The sequence below is a fragment of the Myotis lucifugus genome, unplaced genomic scaffold, assembly GCF_000147115.1.
Source record: "Myotis lucifugus unplaced genomic scaffold, Myoluc2.0 scaffold_50, whole genome shotgun sequence".
In the NCBI taxonomy this organism is placed as follows: domain Eukaryota; kingdom Metazoa; phylum Chordata; class Mammalia; order Chiroptera; family Vespertilionidae; genus Myotis; species Myotis lucifugus.
Window position 1 is genome coordinate 878,467 of NW_005871098.1, and position 23,024 is coordinate 901,490.

Genomic DNA, 23,024 nt, shown 5'->3' on the forward strand with positions numbered 1-23,024 from the left:
TGTCAACTTCCAGATCCTCTGTGTTCTATTAAAAGTAAATGTTTCTGCAGAGTTCAATTATTACACACCTATATCATCACTGTTTAACTTTTTCCAAAGTGTTAAAAACAAGCAATTATTGCATTTTCCCAAATAAAATCCTTTGTATAATAAGCTGGAAGTGGGTGCAAATAATGAAAATTGTTTGCTTTTAAATCAAACTAACTCTCCATCATCAGATCTCATTCTGTCTTATTTATTAAGTTAATAGTCTTATGTATATGTCTATAGTGTTTTTGCATAAACAAAAGTAGTTTCAACAAGACTGCTTAGAATTACATAGAATTGTTCTGGGATCCCTTTCAAAGTTATTGGTTTGATTATGACAAAAATTTTTAAATTATTAATGGGTATCAAGATACATCTTATGTTTAATTTATGTGATAATGACTACTATAAAAATAAAACATCAATTATCAGAAATATTCAAATATTCTGTGATTATACTGACTATACCATGTTGGGCCATATTAGATCTTAAATATCCTCAGTAGGAGGATAGAAATTCTTGGGTTCATGTATAAGTACCTTAGCTATCTTATCACTTAGCCAGGTGATTAGCTATAAATAGTTGGAGAATTAGTTGGAGAATAAACTTCCCTAATTATCCTTCTTTCATTAATATTTAAATAGAGTATTTATACACTACTTAATAGAGTATTTATACACTACTTCATTAAGACAAGTAGGCTTGAATAAGAACACCTGGATCAAGTCCCATTTATGAAATTTTCTAGATATGTGATCGTAGGTAAATCATCTCCAGTTTCTAAGCACCAGTTTGCTCAACTGCAAAATGTGGAGAGTAAAACCTGTTCTTTCTAGCTCATAGAGATGTCATGATACTGAAGATGTCTAAGTAAGTAAATGTTCTTTATCACCTGCATTATGTCAATAAAAGCTATTATTACAGGTCCATTAAAGAGTAATGGAATCTATTATATATTGAAATAAAATAATTGAATCATTCCCTCTAGAACAGCGGTTCTCAACCTGTGGGTCACGACCCCTTTGGCGGTCGAACGACCCTTTCACAGGGGTCGCCTAAGACCATCCTGCATATCAGATATTTACATTAGATTCATAACAGTAGCAACATTACAGTTATGAAGTAGCAACGAAAATAAATTTATGGTTGGGTCACAACATGAGGATCTGTATTTAAAGGGCCAGGTTGAGAACCACTGCTCTAGAACAATAACATTGTCTTTTCCAAACCTTGATGTTTGTCATAAATGAGAGCATGCAATGTGACATCTGTACTGAATAATATTACCTAACCAAGAGAAACCACCTTAGAAGAGTTCAGTATCACTTGACACTTCCTGAATTTTGCTACAGTGAGAGAAGACAAAGGGACAAAGGGTAGATTTGCTTAATGGTGGAACTCATAGATATTACAATTAAATGCTATTAACAAGATTCAGGAAGGTATGTCTCATTTACATGATGCATGAGCTGTCTTCACCAATTAACATCACAGAAGCCACTATCATTTTTGGTTGGAAAGGGAAAAAAAATTAGTGAATTACCAAGTCTTCAAGGTGTTCTGATTCTAAAGGAGTGATGTACTAATCCAAACAATTGAAAGGCTAATTGCCCCATAGTTCTAAATGAATGCCATTTATTAAAGAAATGTTTGCTAATCTTTTCAAAAGTAGAAGGGAAAAGCACACCAGAGCCAACCTCTTGTAGGTAGCAAGGACACCAGCAGCTGTCACACCTCAAGGGCCTGTTTACTGTAATCACCTCTTGACCCGAGTTGTCTGTGATCCTCAGAGTGCAAGATCGAAGTGTGGAACAGAAAGTACGATTGAAGCAGACACTTTCTTCCACGGCAAAGTATATTCTTTGTCCCAAGCTGTTTTTAATCTCATATTTGTTTACAGTTTCAGTGCCAAGTATCACTGATGGAGCAAAAAAGAAAATTCATCAAAATAATGCTGTGCTTAGTATCATGCCTTTAAAAGAAAAATAAACAAACATAGTGACAGATTATTTATTAAGAATATTGTACCTTCTTTACACAAATCTACATCCATGCTCTAAAACTTGAGGATTCTCCATGAAAGTCAAAGTAAACTCTGAAAACAGAGCTATGCGATGAATAAATTTTTATTCTAGATCAATGCTCTACTTGGAAACATGTAATACCACTTTCAACTGGGAAAGCAATGCTGTCAACAATAACCGAATGCTGTACTCAAATAATAATTCTGTCATTGGTATGAAATTTATTGGAACAACTCTTATGATACTAAGAATTTTGTCTAAAATCTCTGTCAGGCAATATATCTACAGGTGTATGTTATCCTACTATCTATTTCAATTTTGACATATTTTAGAAATAATATAATATGTTAAGAACAAAAATACTCAAGTAATTTGCAAGTTAGTCATATTTGTAAAATTGTTTATTGTTAATTTGCCAATTTGATGAATCACTGATGAAATCATAAAACTGGAATTTTGTTTGGATAATTTTTTTAAATTTAGTCTTAAACTTGATTTCCATTTCTGGAATTATTAAGAAAAATTAAAAGTACTAGCAACCAAAGAAATGATCACATTTAAAAAAATAATTTTAAGATTAAAAATAATGCTAGATTTCTAATGGCATATCACCAAAGACTTGGAGAGTTTTATGCTTTTAGGCTTATTTTCGTCAGCCTAATAATTTTACTTTCAATGTTTATTTTTTAAAAATAAAATAGTGCTATTTTTAAGAAAGTTATTCTAAACATTTAACTATCATTTATAAAATATTTACACATAAAGGAACTTCTGAAACCTAAAATATTTTCAACTACTTTAATAGAAGAAGATACACTTACTTCCAAGAAGCTCCACCTGCTGGTGCACAACTATCAGGTCTAACTGTGAGGAAGACAGAACCGGGAACATTACATCACAACACTGAAAACCTGTGGGGATATTCTTCTATTTCTTTTTTCTTTCTTTCTTTCTTTTTTTTAAATTTGAGAAGCATGTTTATTTTCACAAAAAGACCAAGAAACATGGAAATTGGCTATTTGTTTAAAAGCTCAAAAAATATTTCACTTTATATGTTTTAAAGTTTATACAACTGGTCCAAAAAAAGAAAAAAAGCCTAACTGATTCAGGAATTGTATTCTCGCTATAAATATCTTAAAAAACAGAAAATATATATGAAAATGTTCTTTTCAGATATTTGAAAAAAGGCCTTACAGGACTGTGATACCTAAGAGAAGGAAGAAAATGAAGTAAATCTTACAACTGTCCTATATTACTGCAGGAGTCTGTTTCCCAGCCCCAGCAAAGGCTGTGTAAAACCAGAGTCTAACAATCTCGCAGAGCTGAAGAGACAGCTATTGGAATTCAGATAGGCTGAAGTAGCTATACTATTTTTTCTTTTGTGATTTTTATCTTTTCTTTCTTTTTTTTTCTTTATTAATTAAGGTATTACATATGTGTCCTTATACCCCCATTGCCCCCCACCCCCCACTCATGCCTTCACCGCCCTGGTGTCTGTGTCCATTGGTTAGGCTTATATGCATGCATAGAAGTCCTTGGGTTGATCTCTTCCCCTTACCCCCACCCTCCCCTTCCCTCTGAGGTTTGACGGTCTGATCAATGCTTCTCTGTCTCTGGATCTGTTTTTGTTCATCAGTTTATGTTGTTCATTATATTTTGTGGGGATATTCTTAACCAGTTTACTAGACTATATACAATTAGGTCTAACTGTTAAAGATGACATGAGGGCTATGAAACATTACATCACAACATTTTGAAAACTTTTGGAGATATTATCAACCTGTTTACTAGAGTATATGAAATTAGATGCTTTTCATGTTCTCTATTATCAAAACAGTTGAATACAAGTCACATTTATTTTATTTGCTTATTTATTTTTAAATATATATTTTTATTGATTTCAGAGAGGGAAAGGATAGGGAGAGAGAGATAGAAACATCAATGCTGAGAATCATTGATTGGATGCCTCCTGAACTAGCCCCACTAAGCCTCAAGACTGCAACTTGGGCATATACCCTGGCCTGAAATCGAACCATGACCTCCTGGTTCATAGGTCGATACTCAACCACTAAGCCACGCTGGCCGGGCACAACTCACATTTTATATTAAAAAAGAAAGTAAAATGTTTTTTTTTATTTAAGTGAAAATAAGAAATTACAAGAACCTTGAAGATTCCTATGCAGATTTGCCCAGAATATAAATAGAAACTATGCTTAACTATGCTCTCTTTCTGTGGTAATGGATAAAAGAGTAGCTGTTAGAATCAATACTTTGAGAAGATTTTTAAACAATCTCTGTGAATAATAATCCCTGTGATTTTTTAAAAGTTGATTCCCCTTATTTTTATAAGAAAACGAAATAAAACAACAAGGATCTGAATGTCTGGCCGCTTGTTCTAACGCTGCCTAACTTTACTCCTACTGGGTCATGCAGCAGTTCATTGCCCTCAATTACAGCAGAAAGAGCTTACTGTGGAAAATTTTTTCACTCACACCTCCCTTTGGACTAGAAAAAAATCAGATATCCTGCCGATGTTGATAAAATATCAATTTAAGCAGAATAAAAGTTATGTCACTAAATGCATAACAGTAAAACTTTCCTTACATAATTAGAAATGAAGTCCATTTACAGGGATACAGTATCCACACAATTGAGAAATGACTATATTAAAAAGTAGGTAATGCAAATTGTTTTTAAAGAAAATAATAAAAATGTGCTTTTAGAATGAATGAATGAATTTGTATATATTTTAAATTTGACATTCAGTACTTGAAGTCATAAATACAAAATCTAATGCTGATTGTCTTTTCTAATGTTAATTTTCTATGTTGCCTTTAAATGTACTTTATTCTCTTCCACACTAATACACTCATATGTAATTGTTAAGTTGAAGTAGACACTACTAATATTTGGCATTGGGCATCACAAACTCAAAAAAATTGGAAGTTACCTTATTTTGTTTATTCTTATATATACTGACGTGAAGGTAAAACTAATATTTCTTTAATTCAAATCTTGTTATTGATAAAAGTGTGCATGTGGCCTCTTAAGATTTATAACAAATATTTTCCAAAAATAATTTATGATTTTAAATATTCTAAAACCTATTTTAACAATTATGCAAATAAAAAAATTAGAACCAACCAAATCGGAGAATGCATTTTCAAATAACAGCTCCAGCAAGGGGTTAATATAAAAAATATATAAAGAACCCATACAACTCAACAATAAAAAAGATACCAAACAATTCAATTAAAAATGGGCAGAGGACCTGAACAGATACTTCTCCCAAGAAGACATAAAAATGGCCAATATATATGAAAAGACATTCAACTTTACTAGCTATTAGGGAAAATGCAAATCAAAACTATAATTAGATACCACCTCACATATATTGAAATAGCTATTATCAAGAAGACAAGTAAGTGTTAGAGAGGTTGTGGAGAATAGGAGTCCTCATTCACTGCTGGTGATAATAAAAACTGATACCACCACTATGGAAAAGAGTATGGAGGTTCCTAAAAAAATTCACAGTAGAGTTACCATATGACCCAGCAAACCCTCTTCTGTGTATCTACTTGAAATTTTTGAAAACATCTATTCTCAAAGATATATGCACCCCTATGTTCATTGCAATATTATTCACAGTGGCCAAGACATGAAAACGAACAAAATGTCCTTTGATAGATGATTGAATAAATAAGATATTATATATATATATATATATATATATATATATATATATATATATAGATATAGACTACTAATAAAGGAATATGCAAATTGTCCAGGACACCATCACAGTAACAGTAACAACTGAACAAGCAGGCTGCGTGGGGGGACCAGGCTGGCAGGGGGGTTAGTGAGGGACGACCAAATGACTGAACAGCAGGCTGCATGGGGCGACCAGACCAGCAGGGGGGGTTAGTGAGGGATGACCAAAGGACTCAACAGTAGGCTGCATGGGGCAACCAGGCTGGCAGGGGGGGTGCAGTTAGGGGCAACCAGTCTGGCAGAGTGGGGCAGTTGGGGGCGACCAGGCCAGCAGGGCGGGGGACAGTTAGGGGCAAACAGGCTGGTGGGGGGGGCAGTTGGTGGCAACCAGGACAGCGGGCAGGGGCAGTTAGGGGTGATCAGGTAGGCAGGCAGGTGAGCAGTTAGGAGCCAGTGGTCCCGGATTGTGAAAGGGATGTCCAACTACCAGTTTAGGCCCAATTGCTGGGATCGGGCCTAAACTGGCAGTCGGACATTCCCCAAGGGGTCCTGGATTGGAGAGGGTGCAAGCTGTGCTGAGGGCCCCCCACCCCATGCACAAATGTCATGCACTGGGCCTCTAGTATATATATGTATGTGTGTGTGTGTGTGTGTGTGTGTGTGTGTATGTGTAGATACACACACACACACACACAATGGGGTACTACTCAGCCATAAGAAAGATGAAAAACTGCCATTTGTGACAACATACATGTATGTACCTTGAGAATATCATGCTAAGCAAAATACGTGAGACAGAAAAAAAATTAAGAACCATATGATTTCACTCACATGTGGGATATAAAACTGAAAGCAACAAATGAACAAATAAGACAAACAAACAAACAAAAACTCATAGACATAGGCAACAGTATGGTAGATACCAAAAGGAAGAAGGGTAGAGGTATAGTTAAGGGTAGAGGGGGTAGACTGTATGATGTTGGAAAGAAATTTGACTTTCATTGGTGGGCACACCATAGATGTATCATAGAGTTATAGAGTTGAAACCTATATAATTTTATTAATGTCACCTCAATAAATTTATTTAAAAATTATAATCAGTTTTTTCTAGTGTACTATTGTTTGTTCTGGTCTCTTCTTTTGAGAAAAAAATGGAGGGCTTTGGGAAAAGAATACATAAGCCTCATAAAAGCTATCCATGATGATTTACCAGTGGATATATGTAGAAGTAACTTAGGAATGAGGGAAGAACTATGAGGGCAAGACTAAGGTTTTGAATTTAGGAATTTTGAATATTAGTGTCATGGATCAAGTTTTAGTCTCGAAAATGAGAGGCCATCAATTAAGATCTGCTCTTCAGAAAAGAGATTACAAATGGTGGTGGAGAAAGTGGATGCTGCATGGAAATGCTCCCAGGACCAAACTGAAACTACAAATAAAATATAGAAAAACTTCCTGATAACTGTGGACCAACAGTGGAGACCACATAGAGACAGGAGGAAAGGGCAGAGGTTTGAAAAGGCTGGTGGGCTCCCACAGACAGCAACTGAAGTCCCAGAGAGATATCTCAGCTGTGAAGGGTTGCCACTGAGAATTCTGTGGTTTAATCCCCAAGATGGGCCCCCCAGCAGAGAGCACCACTCCTGAGAAGGGTACCCACATAACATGTGGCTGTGAATTTCCAGGAAGAGACAGCTAGAAATTCAGGCACCCTCTTAAAGGGCCAATGCACAAAATATCCTGTGGAACCACCTACCTTGTGCTCTGGTGGAGGGAGGGTAGAGTGGACTGGAGTAGTGTGAGCAGAAGCTAGGATTGGGGACATAGGGGTTAGAACTTAGAAGGCAGACACCCCCAGTTTCCAGTGCTGAGTCATTCCCTCACATAGCAAAGGACATCTTTCCCACACAGAGATTTGCCTTCCTGGGGGGAAGACAGTTGACCTACCCTATTGGAAAGCACCTTGCCCTGAGGCCACTTAAGAGACTAAAAATAACAATTAGCCACCAGACTGAAGCAACCACCCCATCCTATTGAAAAAAACTCTAGCCTCACCTGAGGACAATTGTCTGGGGCCATTAAAGTCAGAATCCTATCAGTCTATAGACCAGTGGTTCTCAACCTTGGCTGCACATTAGAATCACCTGGGAATCTTTTTAAAATCCTGATTTCTGAGGTGGTCTCTGGAGTCTTTGAGTCTTTGCTGGTCTAATTAGTCAGAAACAGCATTTGACAGTTTCCTGCACTAGAGATTGAGAGGCATAGAGGATCTACCTAACACAAACCCCAAAAGATGGCCAAAATGAGGAGACAAAGAAAAAAAATCCAAATGAAAGAAAAACAGAATTCTCCAGAAGAAGAGAAAATGAAGCAGAGATAAGAAATTTATCTGAAACAGTTCAGAGTAATGATGGCAAAGAAGCTCAACAGCATGAACAAAGATACAGTAACTATGAAAAAAGAATGGTCAGAGATAAATAATGACATAACACAAATAAAGAACATATTGGAAGGAATACACAACATATTAGGGGAAGTTGAGGACCGAATCAGTGAATTAGAAGACAGGGTAGAAAAAATCACTTAATCAGAGAAACAAAAAGAAAAAAAAATTAAAAACAGGAGGACAGCTTAATAGAGCTGTGTGACAACATGAAACATAACAATATTCAAATAGCATTTGTGCCAGAAGAGACAGAAAGGGAGTAAAGGATAGAGGATGTGTGTGAAGAAACAATGACAGAAAACTTCCCTAAACTGGTAAAGAAAAAACTCCCACAAGGTCCGGAGGCACAGAGAACACAAAGCTAGAAGAATGCAAACTGGCCTACACCCAGACACATCATAATTAAAATGCCAAAAATTAAAGACAAAGAGAGAATCTTAAAGACAGCAAGAGAAAAGAAAACTGTTACCTGGAAAGGAGTTCCCATAAGGCTGACACCTGATTTCTCATCAGAAACTCTACAAGCCAGAAGGAAATGGCATGAAGTACTCAAGGTAATAGAAAGAAAGGATCTGAAACTAAGATTACTATATTCAGCAAGGCAATTATTCAAAATAGAAAGTCAAATGAAGAGCTTCCCAGACAATCAATCAATCAATAAATAAATAAATAAATAAAGGCTAGAATACATCCACACCAAGACAGCATTACAAGAAATGCTAAAGGGACTGCTAGATGAGAAAAGAGAAAAAGAGAGATACCTAGACATACAGAATTAAAATAGCAATAAATAAGTACCTATCAATAATAACTTTAAAAGTAAATGGATTAAATGATTCAATCAAAAGGCATAGGGTAGCTGAATGGATACAAAAACATGACCCAACTATATGCTGTCTACAAAAGACCCACCTCAGAACAAAAGACACACACAGGATGAGAGTGAAGGGATGGATACAATTTTTCCATGCAAATGGAAAAGAAAAGAAAAAGCTGGAGTAGCAATACTCATATCCAATAAATTAGACTTCAAAATGAAAGCCATCACAAGAAACAAAAGTCACTACATAATATTGGAGGGATTGATCCAACAAGAGTATATAACCCTAGTAAACATATATGCACCCAATATAGGAGATTATAAATATTTAAAAAACCTTCTAGAGGATTTTAATGGAGAGATCAACAAAAATACAGTCATAGTAGGGGACTTTAACACGCCGCTGAATTCACTGGATAGATCTTCCAGACAAAAACTTAACCCAGAAACAGTGACTCTAAAGGACACACTGGGTCAGATGGATTTAATTGACATTGATAGAACATTTCACCCCAAAGCTGCAGAATATAAATTCTTCTCAAGTGTACATGGGTCATTCTCAAAGGTAGACCACATATTAGGACACAAAACAAATCTCTACAAGTTTAAGAAGATTTAAATCATATCAAGCATCTTCTCAGAACAAAGTGGAATGGAATTAGATATCAACTACAGTAAAAACACAGAAAAATATTAAAACACATGGAGACTAAATAGCATGTTATTAAACAATGAATGGGATACCAACAAGATTACGAAAGAAATAAAAAAAACTTCCTGGAAACAAATGAAAGTGAACACACAACAACCAAAACCTCAGAAATTAAAAAAACAGTCTTGAGAGGGAAGTTCATAGCACTACAGGCATACGCACCCCCCCCCCCCAAAAAAAAAATCAACAACAAACTATTGCCCTAGCCAGTTTGTCTCAGTGTATACAGCATTGGTCTGTAGACTGAAGGGTCCCAGGTTCAATTCCAGCCAAGGGCACATACCTGGGTTGCGGGCTTAATCCCCAGTGTGGGGCGTGCAGGAGGCAGCCACTCAATGATTCTCTCTCATCATTGATGTTTCTATCTATTTATCCCTCTCTGAAATCAATAAAAATATATTTTCAAAAACCAAAAACAAACTATTTAACCCTACAGCTTAAAGAACTAGAAAGAACAAGAAAAGCCCAGAATAAGTAGAAGGGAGGAAATAATGAGGAGTAGAGCTGAAATAAATAACATAGAGAAAAAAAAAACAATACAAAGACTCAAGGAAACCAAGAGCTGGTTCTTTGAAAGGATAAACAAAATTGATTTACCACTAGCTGACTTATCAAGAAACAAAGAGAAAAAGGAAGATGGCGACTGGCAAGATGGCAGGGAGGTGGAGAATGTGAGAGAATGAGAGAGCTAAAGGTGAGTTTGTGAATGTGTGTGGTGTGTGTGTGTGTGTGTGTGTGTGTGAGTTAGAGACAGTTAGATCCTGCAGGACTTTCAGGGGCTGGCGGACCTGGCGATCATACACTTTGAGGCTCCACTGCTGCTACAAACACACCTGGGCAGCCAGTGCTGGCACAGAAACCATTCCATCTTGAAGGGCAGAACTGCTGTGACTAGGATCCTAGCCTCACCACCACCCAAAATGGCCTCAGGTGTAAAACGGGAACCTACAGCCACTCTGGACAAAGACATGCTACCACAGCTGCAGACCCACAGGCACTGAGACTCCAGACATCCAGGCCACAGATTTCTGTGAGTCACAGAGTGCATCCTCCTCCCCACTGGCCCACTGCAGAAGCATAGGGCCTGCATGACCTTTGATGTGCGAGCAGGCCACCTGCCAACACAGGGTGGCTGTGCAACCAGGGCCCCCTAGCAGGCCAGGGACTCTGATTTTCGGCGAGCAAGTGAGGCTGCACCCAAGAGCCAGTGACTCCGATTCTCAGTTCTTGGCGCTCGCACAGGGGGACTCTGATTCCTGGTGCATGCTTGAGGACTCTTATTTTTGTCACATGTGCACAAGGACTCTGTTTCTCAGCACATGTGTGCAAGGACCCTGATTCTAGGTGCACGAGCAAAGCCACACCAAGCACCAGTGACACTGATTCTAGGTGCGCGCAGCTCCCACAGACCCACAACAGCCACACACCTCAATGTTTGAGCTCTTCAGTGATACTCAGGTGGCGCGATGTTCCTGCTGCACACAGCTCAGGCCCCCATAACTCGGCTCTTGAACCTTCTGGTTATAGCTAGAATGGGGAGACATGAAACAATCCCCAAAGGAAAGAACAAGATGAATCACCAAGAAAGGAACTAAATGAAATGAAGGCATGCAATGTCAGAAAAAGAATCCAGAGTAATGGTCATATAGTTCATGAACCGGATCAACAACCTATGGAAAAATCAGGAAAAAATCAAAAGTGATATAGCTACACACAAAAATGTGATGGAATGTTTCAACAGTAGTCTAGGAGAAGCGAAGGACCGAATAGTGCATTAACAAGCCCAATCTGAACAGCAACTGGAGAAAAAAATTAAAAAGCAGGAGGAGAGCCTAAGGGAGCTTTGGGACAACATGAAATGAAGTAACATACATATGATAGGGCTGTCATAAGGACAAGAAGAGCAGCAAGGATTAGAGAATTTATTTGAAGAAATAATGACAGAAAACTTCCCTGATATGGGGAAGAAAAAAGTCAAATAAATACAGAGAGTCCCAAGCAAGATGAACCCAAAAAGACCCACATCAAGACATGTCATAATTACAATGGCAAACATTAAAAACAAAGAGAAAATCTTAAAGGTTGCAAGAGGGAGATAGAGAGTTACCTACAAAAAATTCCCCATCAGATTATCAAATAATTCTTCAACAGAAACATATTAGGCCAAAAGGGAATGGAAGGAAGTATATAAAGTGATGCAAAGCAAGGGACTGAATCTAAAAATACTCTATCCAGCAAGGCTATAAATCAAAATTGAAGGGAAAATCAGGAGCTTTGCAGACAAAAAAAGCCTTAGGGAGTTTATCACTACCAAGCCAACAATGCAAGAAATGCTAAAGGGAATGCTGTAAAAAGAAGAAATAGTAAAGGGGGAAAGAACACAGGCATAAAGAATAGAAATGGTTAAAACAAGTACCTATCAATAATATTAAATGTAAATGGATTAAATGCTCCAATCAAAAGACATCGAGTGAGTAAATGGATATGAAAACATGACCCATATATATGCTATCTATAAGAGACCCACCTCAGAACAAGGGACTCACACAGACTAAAAGTGAAGGGATGGAAAAATATCTTTCAGTCAAATGGAAATGAAAAAAAAATCTTGGGTAGCAATATTTATATCTGACAAAATAGACCTTGAAGTGAAGGCCATAATAAGAGATAAGGAAAGCCACTTCATAATTCTAAAGGGATAGACACAACAAGAGGATATAACTCCGATAAACATATATGCACCAAATGCAGGAGCACCCAAATACGTAAAAAAAAAAAAAAAAACTTCTGGAAGATAGCAGGGGAGAGATAGACAGCAATACAATCATAGTAGAGACTTTAATACCCCATTATCATCACTGGATAAAGCCTCTAGACAAAAAATCATCAAAGAAACAGCAATCCTAAATGACTTACTAGATCAGATGGACTTAATTGACATCTTCAGAACGTTCCACCCCAGAGTTACAGAATATACATTCTTCTCAAGCGCATATGGGATATTATCAAAGATAGACCACATATTGGGACACAGGCAAAGTCTCTCCAAATTCAAGAAGATTAACCCCTAGAGTGCAGGGAAGCGTGATCGCGCTCCTCCTGTCTTTCACCAAAAGTGTGGGGAGCGCTATTGCGCTCCTCCTGCAGTATCACTATTAGATGCTAGTAGTTCACTCTTTATGTGGGAAAAAAAATTTAAAAACCTTAACTCATAGTTCCTAGGATATTGGTTGGCACTCAAAGGGTTAAAATCATATCAAGCATCTTCTCAGATCACAATGGCATAATCCTATATAATAAAAGGCTAATAGGCAAATTGTCCCCTCAGGAGTTAAAACAACCAGGAGTTTGACCACTTGCTATGATGTGCGCTGACCATGAGGGGGCAGTGCAGAATGAAGGAAGGTCCCAGCCAGCATGCAGAATCTGAGGGAAGGAAGGCCCGGCCAGCAGCCAGCAGCTGGGGGAAGGAAGGCCCTGGCAGGCAGCCAGCAGCCAGAAGGAAGGCCCCAGCCAGCACCCGGAAGGTCCTGATTGGCCCTGATTGCCGGGCAGGCCTAGTGACCCTATCCATGCACAAATTTTGTGCACCAGGCCTCTAGTATTAGAAATAAACTACACTAAAAACAACCCCAAAAATTCAAACACTTGGAGGCTGAATAGCATATTACTAAACAATGATTGGGTTACCAAAGAGATCAAAGAAGAAATAAAAAACATCCTGGAAACAAATCACAATAAAAACACTATACAAAATCTATGGGACACAGTGAAAGCAGTCCTGAGAGGGAAATTCATAACATTACAGGCCTACTTCAAAAATGAACAAACGAGAAAAACTGGTAATAAACCATCTAACTCTGCAACATGAAGAATTAGAAAGAGAGCAACAGGAAAAGCCCAGAGTGAGCAGAAGGAAGAATCAGAGTGGAAATAAATGACATAGGACAAAAAAAAAATACAAAAGATCAATGAAACCAAGAGCTGGTTCCTTGAAAGGATAAACAAGATTGATGAACCTCTAGCTAGGCTCACAAAGAAGCAAAGAGAGAGGACCCATACAACCAAAATCAGAAATGAAAGAGGCTAAATAACAACAGACCCCACAGAAAAATGAAGACTCATAAAAAATTACTATGAGCAGCTCTATTCCAACAAACTAGTCAACTTAGAATAAATGGACATATTCCTAGAAAAGTATGACCTTCCAAAACTCAATCAGGAAGAATAAAAAAAAACCAATAGGCCAATAACTCTGGAGGAAATTGAAGCAATGATAATAAAAAAAGAAACTTCCAACAAACAAAAGCCCTGGATTAGACAGATTCACAGGTGAGTTTTATCAAACATTCAAAGAAGAACAAAAACCTATTTTCCTCATACTATTCCAAAAATTCATGAGTAGGGAACACTCCCAAGCTCTTTCTACGAAGCCAGAATTACCTGAATCCCAAAACCAGATAAAGACAATACAAAGAGCCCTAATTGGTTTGGCTCAGTGGATAGAGCATTGGCCTGCAGACTGAAGGGTCCCAGGTTTGATTCTGGTCAAGGGCAGGTACCTTGCTTGCAGGCACATCCCCAGTATGGGGTGTGCAAGAGGCAGATGATTGATGTTTCTCTCTCATCAATGTTTCTAACTCTCTATCCCTCTCCCTTCCTCTCTGTAAAAAAAAAATCAACAAAATATATTTTTAAAAAAGAGACAATACAAAGAAAGAGAATTACAGGCCAATATCCTTCATGAATATAGATGCCAAAATTCTCAACAAAATTCTAGCAAATTGAGTCTGGCATTACATTAGAAAGATCATACACTATGGCCAAGTGCGATTTATTCTGAGGATGCCAGGATAGTATAAAACTGAAAATCAATAAACATGATACATCACATAAAAAATTGAGATATAAAAACCATATAATCATATCAATTGATGCAGAAAAAGCATTTGACAAAATTCAACACCCTTTTTTGATGAAAACCCTCAGCAAGGTGGGAATAGAAGGATCATACCTCAACATAATAAAAGCCACATATGACAAACAAACAGCCAACATCATACTCAATGGGCAAAAACCATTTCTTCTAAGAACAGGAATAAGACAAGGATGCCCACTCTCACCACTCCTGTTCGACATAGTACTGGAAGTGGTAGCCAAAACAATCAGACAAGAAGAAATAAAAAGCATCCAAATTGGAAAAGAAGAAGTAACAAATTGGAAAAATCTAAGTAACAAAATAAATTGATGAATGGAGTGGATCCAGAGACATGGAAGCATGGAACAGAGTGCAGAATCTCAGAGGCAAGGCAGGGGAGGAAAGGTGGTGGGTAATCAACCAAGGATCTTGTGTGCATATATGCATAACCCATAGACACAGACAATGGGCAGTGAGGGCCTGGGGTTGGGGGGTAGGGTGGGCTGGTGGGGGTTTGTTCCCCCATTAACCCCCACCAGCCCATCCTACCCTATGTAATACTTTTAACCATAAATAATTATTTAAAAAAATAAAAGATCTGCTCTACAATGGAAAGGGAAATTGTACCTCTGTAATCCTATATAATAAAAGCCTAATATGCTAAGTGTCCAGTTGACAGGTCGACCATTCAACCAATCAAAGCATAATATGTTAATGATATGCTAAGGTCACTCAACTGCTCGCTATGACATGCACTGACCACCAGGGGGCAGACCTCTGACTGGTAGCTCAGCTTGCTGCTGGAGTCCGGCAGATCAGGACTGAGTGAGAAGGGCCAGACATGCCCTGGAGCCCTCCCGCGGTCCCTCCTTGGCTGGCCAACCTCCTGCATTACTCCCCGCCCTGATCATGCACTGTGCACCAGTGGGGTCCCTCGTCCTGGCCTGCGCACTCTTGCAATCCGGGACTCCTTGGGGGATGTTAAAGAGCTGGTTTTGGCCTGATTCCGCAGGCCAGGCTGAGGGAAACCACTGGTGCATGAATTTGTGCACTGAGCCTCTAGTATCTAATAATAGCAGTTGTTTGTTTAATGACTTCTCTGTAGTAGTCACTCTGCTAAATATTTTGACATAGTTCATAAGAACTCAGAGGTAGATATCATTGTTTTACATATGCAGAAACAATCCCAGGTAGATTAGGTAGTTTGTCCCAGAATTGCAGTTTGCAAATTGTTAAGCCAGGACTTGAACCCTGGCTGTACTGTAGCCAATTTTGATATTCTTTCCAGTCTGTTACACTGGCATCACTAAACTAATCTTAGAACCCGGTAAAAACAATTCTTTAGCGATACTATTGAACTTTTGAATACCTTTCTTCCATATTTTCTCTACTCTAATATTCACCCCATCTTCTGTAAAAACATTTGATTTGATTTGATCTATCTTTTGAGAAAATCTACATTTGAGGGTCTCATTTTGGTTGTTCTTGTAGTTTCCTTTATTCCTAGGCCATATATCAACCATGGTCCAAATGAGCCCTTTCCACCAATTGCTATTAATATATAAACTTGGAATTGTTGGAAAGTGTAAACTTTAAACTTTACTGAATCATATATTCAGGTGTCAGAGCAAATAAAGTACTCCTGAAGTATGAAAGTTGTAGAATGGATATCTAATGACAGCATTGAATATATAGCTTAATAATAAATTCTTCTCCATAATTTATCATGTTTACAAGTCTCAGTAATTGCATTTAATATATGTACAGTTGACTCTTGAACAAACCAAATTTGAATTGCATGGATCCACTTATGTGCAGAATTTTTCAATAAATACTATTAATATATTTTATCTTCCTTATGATTTCTTAATAACATTTCTTTATCTCTAGCTTACTTTATTATAAAATACAGTTTATAGTACATATAACATACAAAATTTTTGTTAATTGAGTATGTTATCAGAAAGGCTTCCAGTCAATAGTAGGCTATATTAGTAGTTAAATTTGGAGAAAGTCAAAAGTTTTACATGGACTTTTGACTATTCAGAGGATCAGTGTCCCTAATCTATGCATTGTTCAAGGTTCAACTCTACTTCAAAATAAGCTGAATCTTTACATTTTTTGTAGACTATAACTCACTACTTTTATCTCTAGGTAAATAAATTATAATAATTATACTTTGACACTTGTAGAATAAAATGTCTTTGACTATTATGAACATGTTAATCTAATCTGGAAGGAGAAGCTTTATATTATTCTTAGGTTTAACCTACATAAAAAATATACATCTACAAATATGCATATATACACATGTGCATACACACACCTGGGAATTTATTTACAAATTGTAAATGAAAAAAAAAGATTTTCAATAGTGATTGAGTGAACTTGATTAAAAAAGAATAGATGATTTTTTAAAAAAATTTTACTTTGATATTTTTAATTTAGAGAATTTTGTATATTTTTGTGTATTTTTCTGTTTGTTTACAGAAAAAATGTACTATTTTCAAAAGTTCATAACTTTACTTCATTCTTATGGTTCTTAGATAAAAGTTAATGCATTCTATGTCTCTTACGGACTTGTGGTATAAAGCTTTTAAAATGGTCATTCATTCTGTTAAAAATACACTGCTTTAAAACAAATATGTATTTTTTTAGTATAAAATGAATAGACTATCTTTACCTTTGAAATAAAATATTTACCAATTTGTGGTATATTTTTGTATTCTGTAAAATATTGCCAAAGATATATTTTTGGAAAATTGACTTTGCTTTATAACTGAAGCCAATGAGCTTATACCTCTATTTATTGAATGTGGAAAAAAAATGTATTCATGTCAAGCATCTTGCTCTAGGTGTGTCATCATTCATGGACGGAAGAAGAATATGTGATGACCGTATGTGATCATCAAAACTCAGCCCTCTGTTACTGGTCTATCACTCTTATCCTTGGCAAAACCTTGTCTGACAATGTTCCCAAACAGCTTGCAGCAGTTAATCAACTCTAGTCAGCTCTTTTACACATCTCCCTGAGCTCTGCAGTCTCTAAAGTACATTTGTCTGCCAGTGGGTTTCTGGAGAAAGCATCTGCAATAATAAACATTTTCCCAGGAACATATGCTGCATGCAGCTAAACCTATCAGGCATAACAGAAATCTCTTGTACCTTAAGGGAATTAACACAGATTTCGTTTTGCTAAAGGAGATAAACTTTATACTTTGAAAGAATGCCAAACAAGCAGAAAATTGCAGCAGATGTGCTCACATCTCAATATTAGTGTAAGTGTATTTCTAATCTTTTGTAGAATAAAATACTCAAACAACAACTGTACATATATAATCGCTATTAACGTGTCACATAATTCTGATGATATTTCTTTACTGAATTATTATAAGGCTTGAATTATTATAAGCCTTATTATTATAAGGCTTACCGTAACTCCAATGATGACTAGTGACTATATATAATAATATGATTTTTCATGCAAATTGGCTTGGAGATGCACAATGTCAAAGACAATATTATCAACTTGGTGTTTGATTTCCCTTGGATTTCCATCCACCTTTTTTTTCTTGATTGATTAAGGTATTACATATGTGTCCTTATCCCCCCATTGCCCCCAACTCCCCCCACTCATGCCCTCACCCCACTGGTGTCTGTGCCCATTAGTTATGCTTATATGCATGCATACAAGTCCTTTGATTGATCTCTCCCCCTTACCCCTACTCTCCCCTACCTTCCCTCTGAGGTTTGATGGTCTGATTGATGCTTTCTCTGTCTCTGGTTCTGTTTTTGTTCATCAGTTTATGTTGTCCATTATATTCTACAAATGAGTGAGATCATGTGATATTTATCTTTCTCTGACTAACTTATTTCGTTTAGCATAATGCTCTCCAGGTCCATCCATGCTGTTGCAAATGGTAGGAGTTCCTTCATTTTTACAGCAATGTAGTATTCCATTGTGTAGATGTACCACAGTTTTTTAATACCCTCATCTGATGATGGGCACTTATGCTGTTTCCAAATCTTAGCTATCTCAAGGCCATATATCAAGCTGTATTACAAAGCCACTGTTCTCAAAACTGCCTGGTACTGGCACAAGAACGGACATATAGACCAGTGGAATAGAACAGAGAACTCAGAAATTGACCCAAACCACTATGCTCAATTAATATTTGACAAAGGAGGCAAAAGCACACCATGGAGTCAACACTGTCTCTTCAATAAATGGTGTTGGGAAAATTGGACAGATACATGCAAAAAAGGAAACTAGACCACCAACTTACACCATACACAAAAATAAACTCAAAATGGATAAAGGACTTAAACATAAGATGGGAAACCATAAAAATCTTAGAGGAATCCACAGGCAGCAAAATCTCAGACACATGCCAAAGCAATATCTTCACCAATACAGCTCCTGGGGCAATGGAAACTAAAGAGAAAATAAACAAATGGGACTACATCAAAATAAAAGGCTTCTGCACAGCAAAAGAAACCATCAGCAAAACAACAACTAAGCCCACTGCATGGGAGAACATTTTTGCCAATGTTATCTCTGATAAGGGTTTAATCTCCAACATTTACAGGGAACTCATACAACTTAACAAAAGGAAGATAAACAACCCAATCAAAAAAATGGGCAACGGACCTAAATAGATACTTTTCGAAAGAGGGTATACAGAGGCCAAGAGATATATGAAAATATGCTCAAAGTCACTAATCATCCAAGATATGCAAATCAAAACGACAGTGAGGTTTCATCTCACACCTGTTAGAATGGCTATCATCAACAAATCAACAAATGACAAGTGCTGGTGAGGATGCGGAGAAAAAGGAGCCCTCTTGCACTGCTAGTGGGAATGCAGACTGGTGCAGCCACTGTGGGAAACAGTATGGAGTTTCCTCAAAAAACTAAAAATGGAACTCCCATTTGACCCAGTGTTCCCACTTCTAGGAATATATCCCAAGAAACTAGAAACACCAATCAGAAAGGATTTATGCATCCCTATGTTCATAGCAGCATAATGTACAATAGCTAAGATTTGGAAATATCTATCAACCTTTTGATATTCAGTTGAAAACACTGAACTCTAAGATCATTGTAGAAGCCTCTCTTCAGGTATAACAACTTTTTCCCCTTCTATGCATATGCTGCAGTTGTGTGCTTATCTGGCTTTGGTACATAGCCTGGTGCTTTTTGTCAACATTTTTTGTCTTGCCAATTAGGTTGAAGAATGTTTGGGTGAAAGGGTCTAGGTTTTATGTTTTCTATGTGCCTTGATTTTAGCACATACTCAATAAATATTCTTTAATTAAATAGCTCTAGGTGTCTAGACATACATATTAGACAATTGTTTGAAGATCAATTTGCTGATACTTTGAGCAATGAGGATAAATGTGCTCTTGTTACTCTGTCAAATAAATAAGGAAACTAGCTGAACCTCCCCAGCTTGATCGGGCTGATTGTTACCCGTTTCAGCTGCTCGCCCCTATCTGCTCCGGGACAAAGCACCAACACGTCCGTCTAAGCCTCCGCCATTTTTCCTCCCTCTCTAAATAAGGAAACTAAAAGTGGTAATAAATGTAAACATAAATTTCTTCCCTCAAAATAGAAATAAATAAAATAAAAAATTATAATTTGATGTTTCAAAATACTATACTTAATTCAGTAAGTTATTTGTTGAAGTCTTTCAACCTTGGTTGAAAAGCAAGAAATCTCATTTGTATTCATATCAAGGGGAAATATATAGAAATAGAGAAATAAAAAGCACCTGACTTAAATAATCTAGACCAGGAGGGAGGCTGCCTGGTGGAGGGTGACCTGACTGCCACACTTGGTTCTCTGGATTGGAAGGTGAGACATAAAGGCTGTGGTCTGGGTCTGAAGCTCCAGGAAGAAAACCAGGTAGGCCTCTACTTCTTTGGTTCTGTGCATCTACAAGAGAATGAAAATCCCAGATTACGTTTAAACTCAGACAGACCATTACATTTAGTCTTTCTTATAATGTTTGTTACTTCTTAATTCAGTGGGTATATTCTCTTCTGCTGCCCTTTACTTAATTTTTTTATTGTCTAAAGTTTTACATGTGTCGCCTTTTTCCCAGATTGACCTCCCACCACTCCATTTCCACCCCTGAGGGCAAGCCCCCACCGCACCGGTGTCTGTGTCCATTGGTTATGCTAATATGCATGCATACAAGTCCTTTGTTTGATCTCTAACTCCCCCACCTGCCTTGCCATTTGTCTCTGGATCTATTTTTGTTCATCAGTTTATGGTGATCATTATATCCCACATATGACTGAGATCATGTGATATTTATCTTTCTCCGACTGGCTTTTTTTTCGCTTAGCATAATGTTCTCCAGTTCCATCCATGCTGTTGCAAATGGTAAAAGTTCCTTCTTTTTTATAGAGGCGTAGTATTCCATTGTGTAGATGTACCACAGTTTTTCAATCCACTCATCTGCTAATGGGCACTTAGGTTGTTTCCAAATCTTAGCTATTGTAAATTGTGCTGCTGTGAACATAGGAGTGCATACATCCTTTCTGATTGGTGTTTCTGGTTTCTTGGGATATAGTCCTAGGAGTGGGATTACTGGGTCAAATGGGAATTCCATTTTTAACTTTTTGAGGAAACTCCATACTGTTCTGCACAGTGGCTGCACCAGCCTGCATTCCCACCAGCAGTGCACGAGTGTTCCTTTTTCTGCACATCCTCTCCAGCACTTGTTGTTTGTTGATTTGTTGATGATAGCCATTCTGACAGGTATGAAATGATATCTTATTGTTGTTTTGATTTGCATCTCTTGGATGATCAGTGACTTTGAGCATGTTTTCATATATCTCTCAGCAAGAAAAGTGTCTCCGTTCAAAAAGTGTTCATTTAAGTTCTTTGCCCATATTTTGATTGAATTGCTTATCTTCCTTTTGTTAAGTTTTATGAGTTCCCTGTAAATTTTGTAGATTAAACCCTTATATGAAATAGCATTGGCAAATATGTTCTCTCAGGCAGTGGGCTTTACTTCATTTTTCCATTTCACTGTCACTACCATTTGCTCCCCAAAACAGAGAAAATGAATGTAGAAGATTGCTAGCAGTAGCTGTGAGAAAAAATAGATAATTGGGGCAAAGTACATGATTTTAAAATATATTTTTTGAAGGCCTTAAAGACTTCTGTTCAAAGAGCTAAAAAATTATAAACTACAGAATAAAAGGGAATGGTAAAAGGAACCAAGTATTCTCTACTCGTAAAAGGATAACCTTAGATATAGGTTTTGAATCATATTATAACTTTCAAGGGGAATTCTCTCTTCCCCAAATATTATGAGGGTGTCTCATAATTAGAAGATTACTTTGTGTACTTAACAATCATGCTGTGATGACTAAATTTAATTCAGTAATTCTTATCCTTTAGCCAGCCCCTGAACCACCTAGAGACCTTGTGATAACAAGATTTCTGGACCTCACTCCAGAGTTTCTGATTTAGTAGTTGGGGTGGGACTTGAGAATTTGCATTTTTAATAGGCTCCCAGGTAACTAATGCTGCTGGTCTGATGATATACTTTGATAACTAATTGTTTAATTCCTATATCCTATGAGAAATATTCCATAAATTTATGGGGCTTCTTAAGGACAACATAATATCTAATCCCCTTCCCTTAATAAAAAGAAAATTAACCATCACTCCTTCACTCTCCCTTCACTCTGTCACTCCCTTACTCCATCACAAAGATGGGCAGCGGCCACGGAGCTGGAGCAAGGAGGAGGCTCCAGGTTGCCCCCAGCGATGGAGGAAACCAAGCTTCCCGCATGCACTGGCCGGACCTGGGCTCCGCTCAAGATTACAAAGTTTCAATTATAGAAGATAAATAAATCCCAGATACCTGCTTCCAACTGGTGTCACCTTTGCTCAAGGAGGGGCTGGGAACCTGGGTTACCAGGGGCAACCCAGGCTTTGAGCCGGAACAAGGCTACAAAGTTTCAATTATAGAAGTTAAATAAATCCCAGATACCTGCTTGCAGCCCATGGGCGTGGCCACCCTGAAAATGGCCATCAGCCCCTCACCCAGGCTGACCAGGCACCTCCAGTGGGGGACCCCCCACATTGAAAGGGGGTATGACCAGCCCTGAAAACGGCCCCTCAGCCCCTCACCCAGGCTGGGCCAGGCACACCAGTGGGACCCCCCCCACCCCTGAAAGGGGCTGTGGCCAGCCTGCAAATAGCCATCAGCCCCTCACCCAGGCTGGCCACACCCCCATGGGGTGAGGGGCCCCACTGGGGGGTTTGGCCAGCCTGCAAACAGCCATCAGCCCCTCACCCAGGCTTGGCCAGGCACCCCAGTGGGACCCCCATCCTGAT

General features: G+C 37.8%; 1 protein-coding gene across 1 annotated transcript in view; it reads right to left on the reverse strand.

Annotated features, from left to right (window-relative positions):
- PLSCR5 (phospholipid scramblase family member 5) overlaps positions 1-23,024 on the reverse strand; it is a 47,719-nt gene that overhangs the window by 19,381 nt on the left and 5,314 nt on the right. Inside the window, exons 2-4 of the mRNA XM_023753769.1 lie at positions 20,437-20,600; positions 2,874-2,916; positions 1,726-1,946 (exon numbers count right to left, since the gene is read on the reverse strand). Of these exons, the coding sequence (XP_023609537.1) occupies positions 1,726-1,946; positions 2,874-2,916; positions 20,437-20,600 (428 nt within the window). The remainder of the gene's footprint in view (positions 1-1,725; positions 1,947-2,873; positions 2,917-20,436; positions 20,601-23,024) is intronic.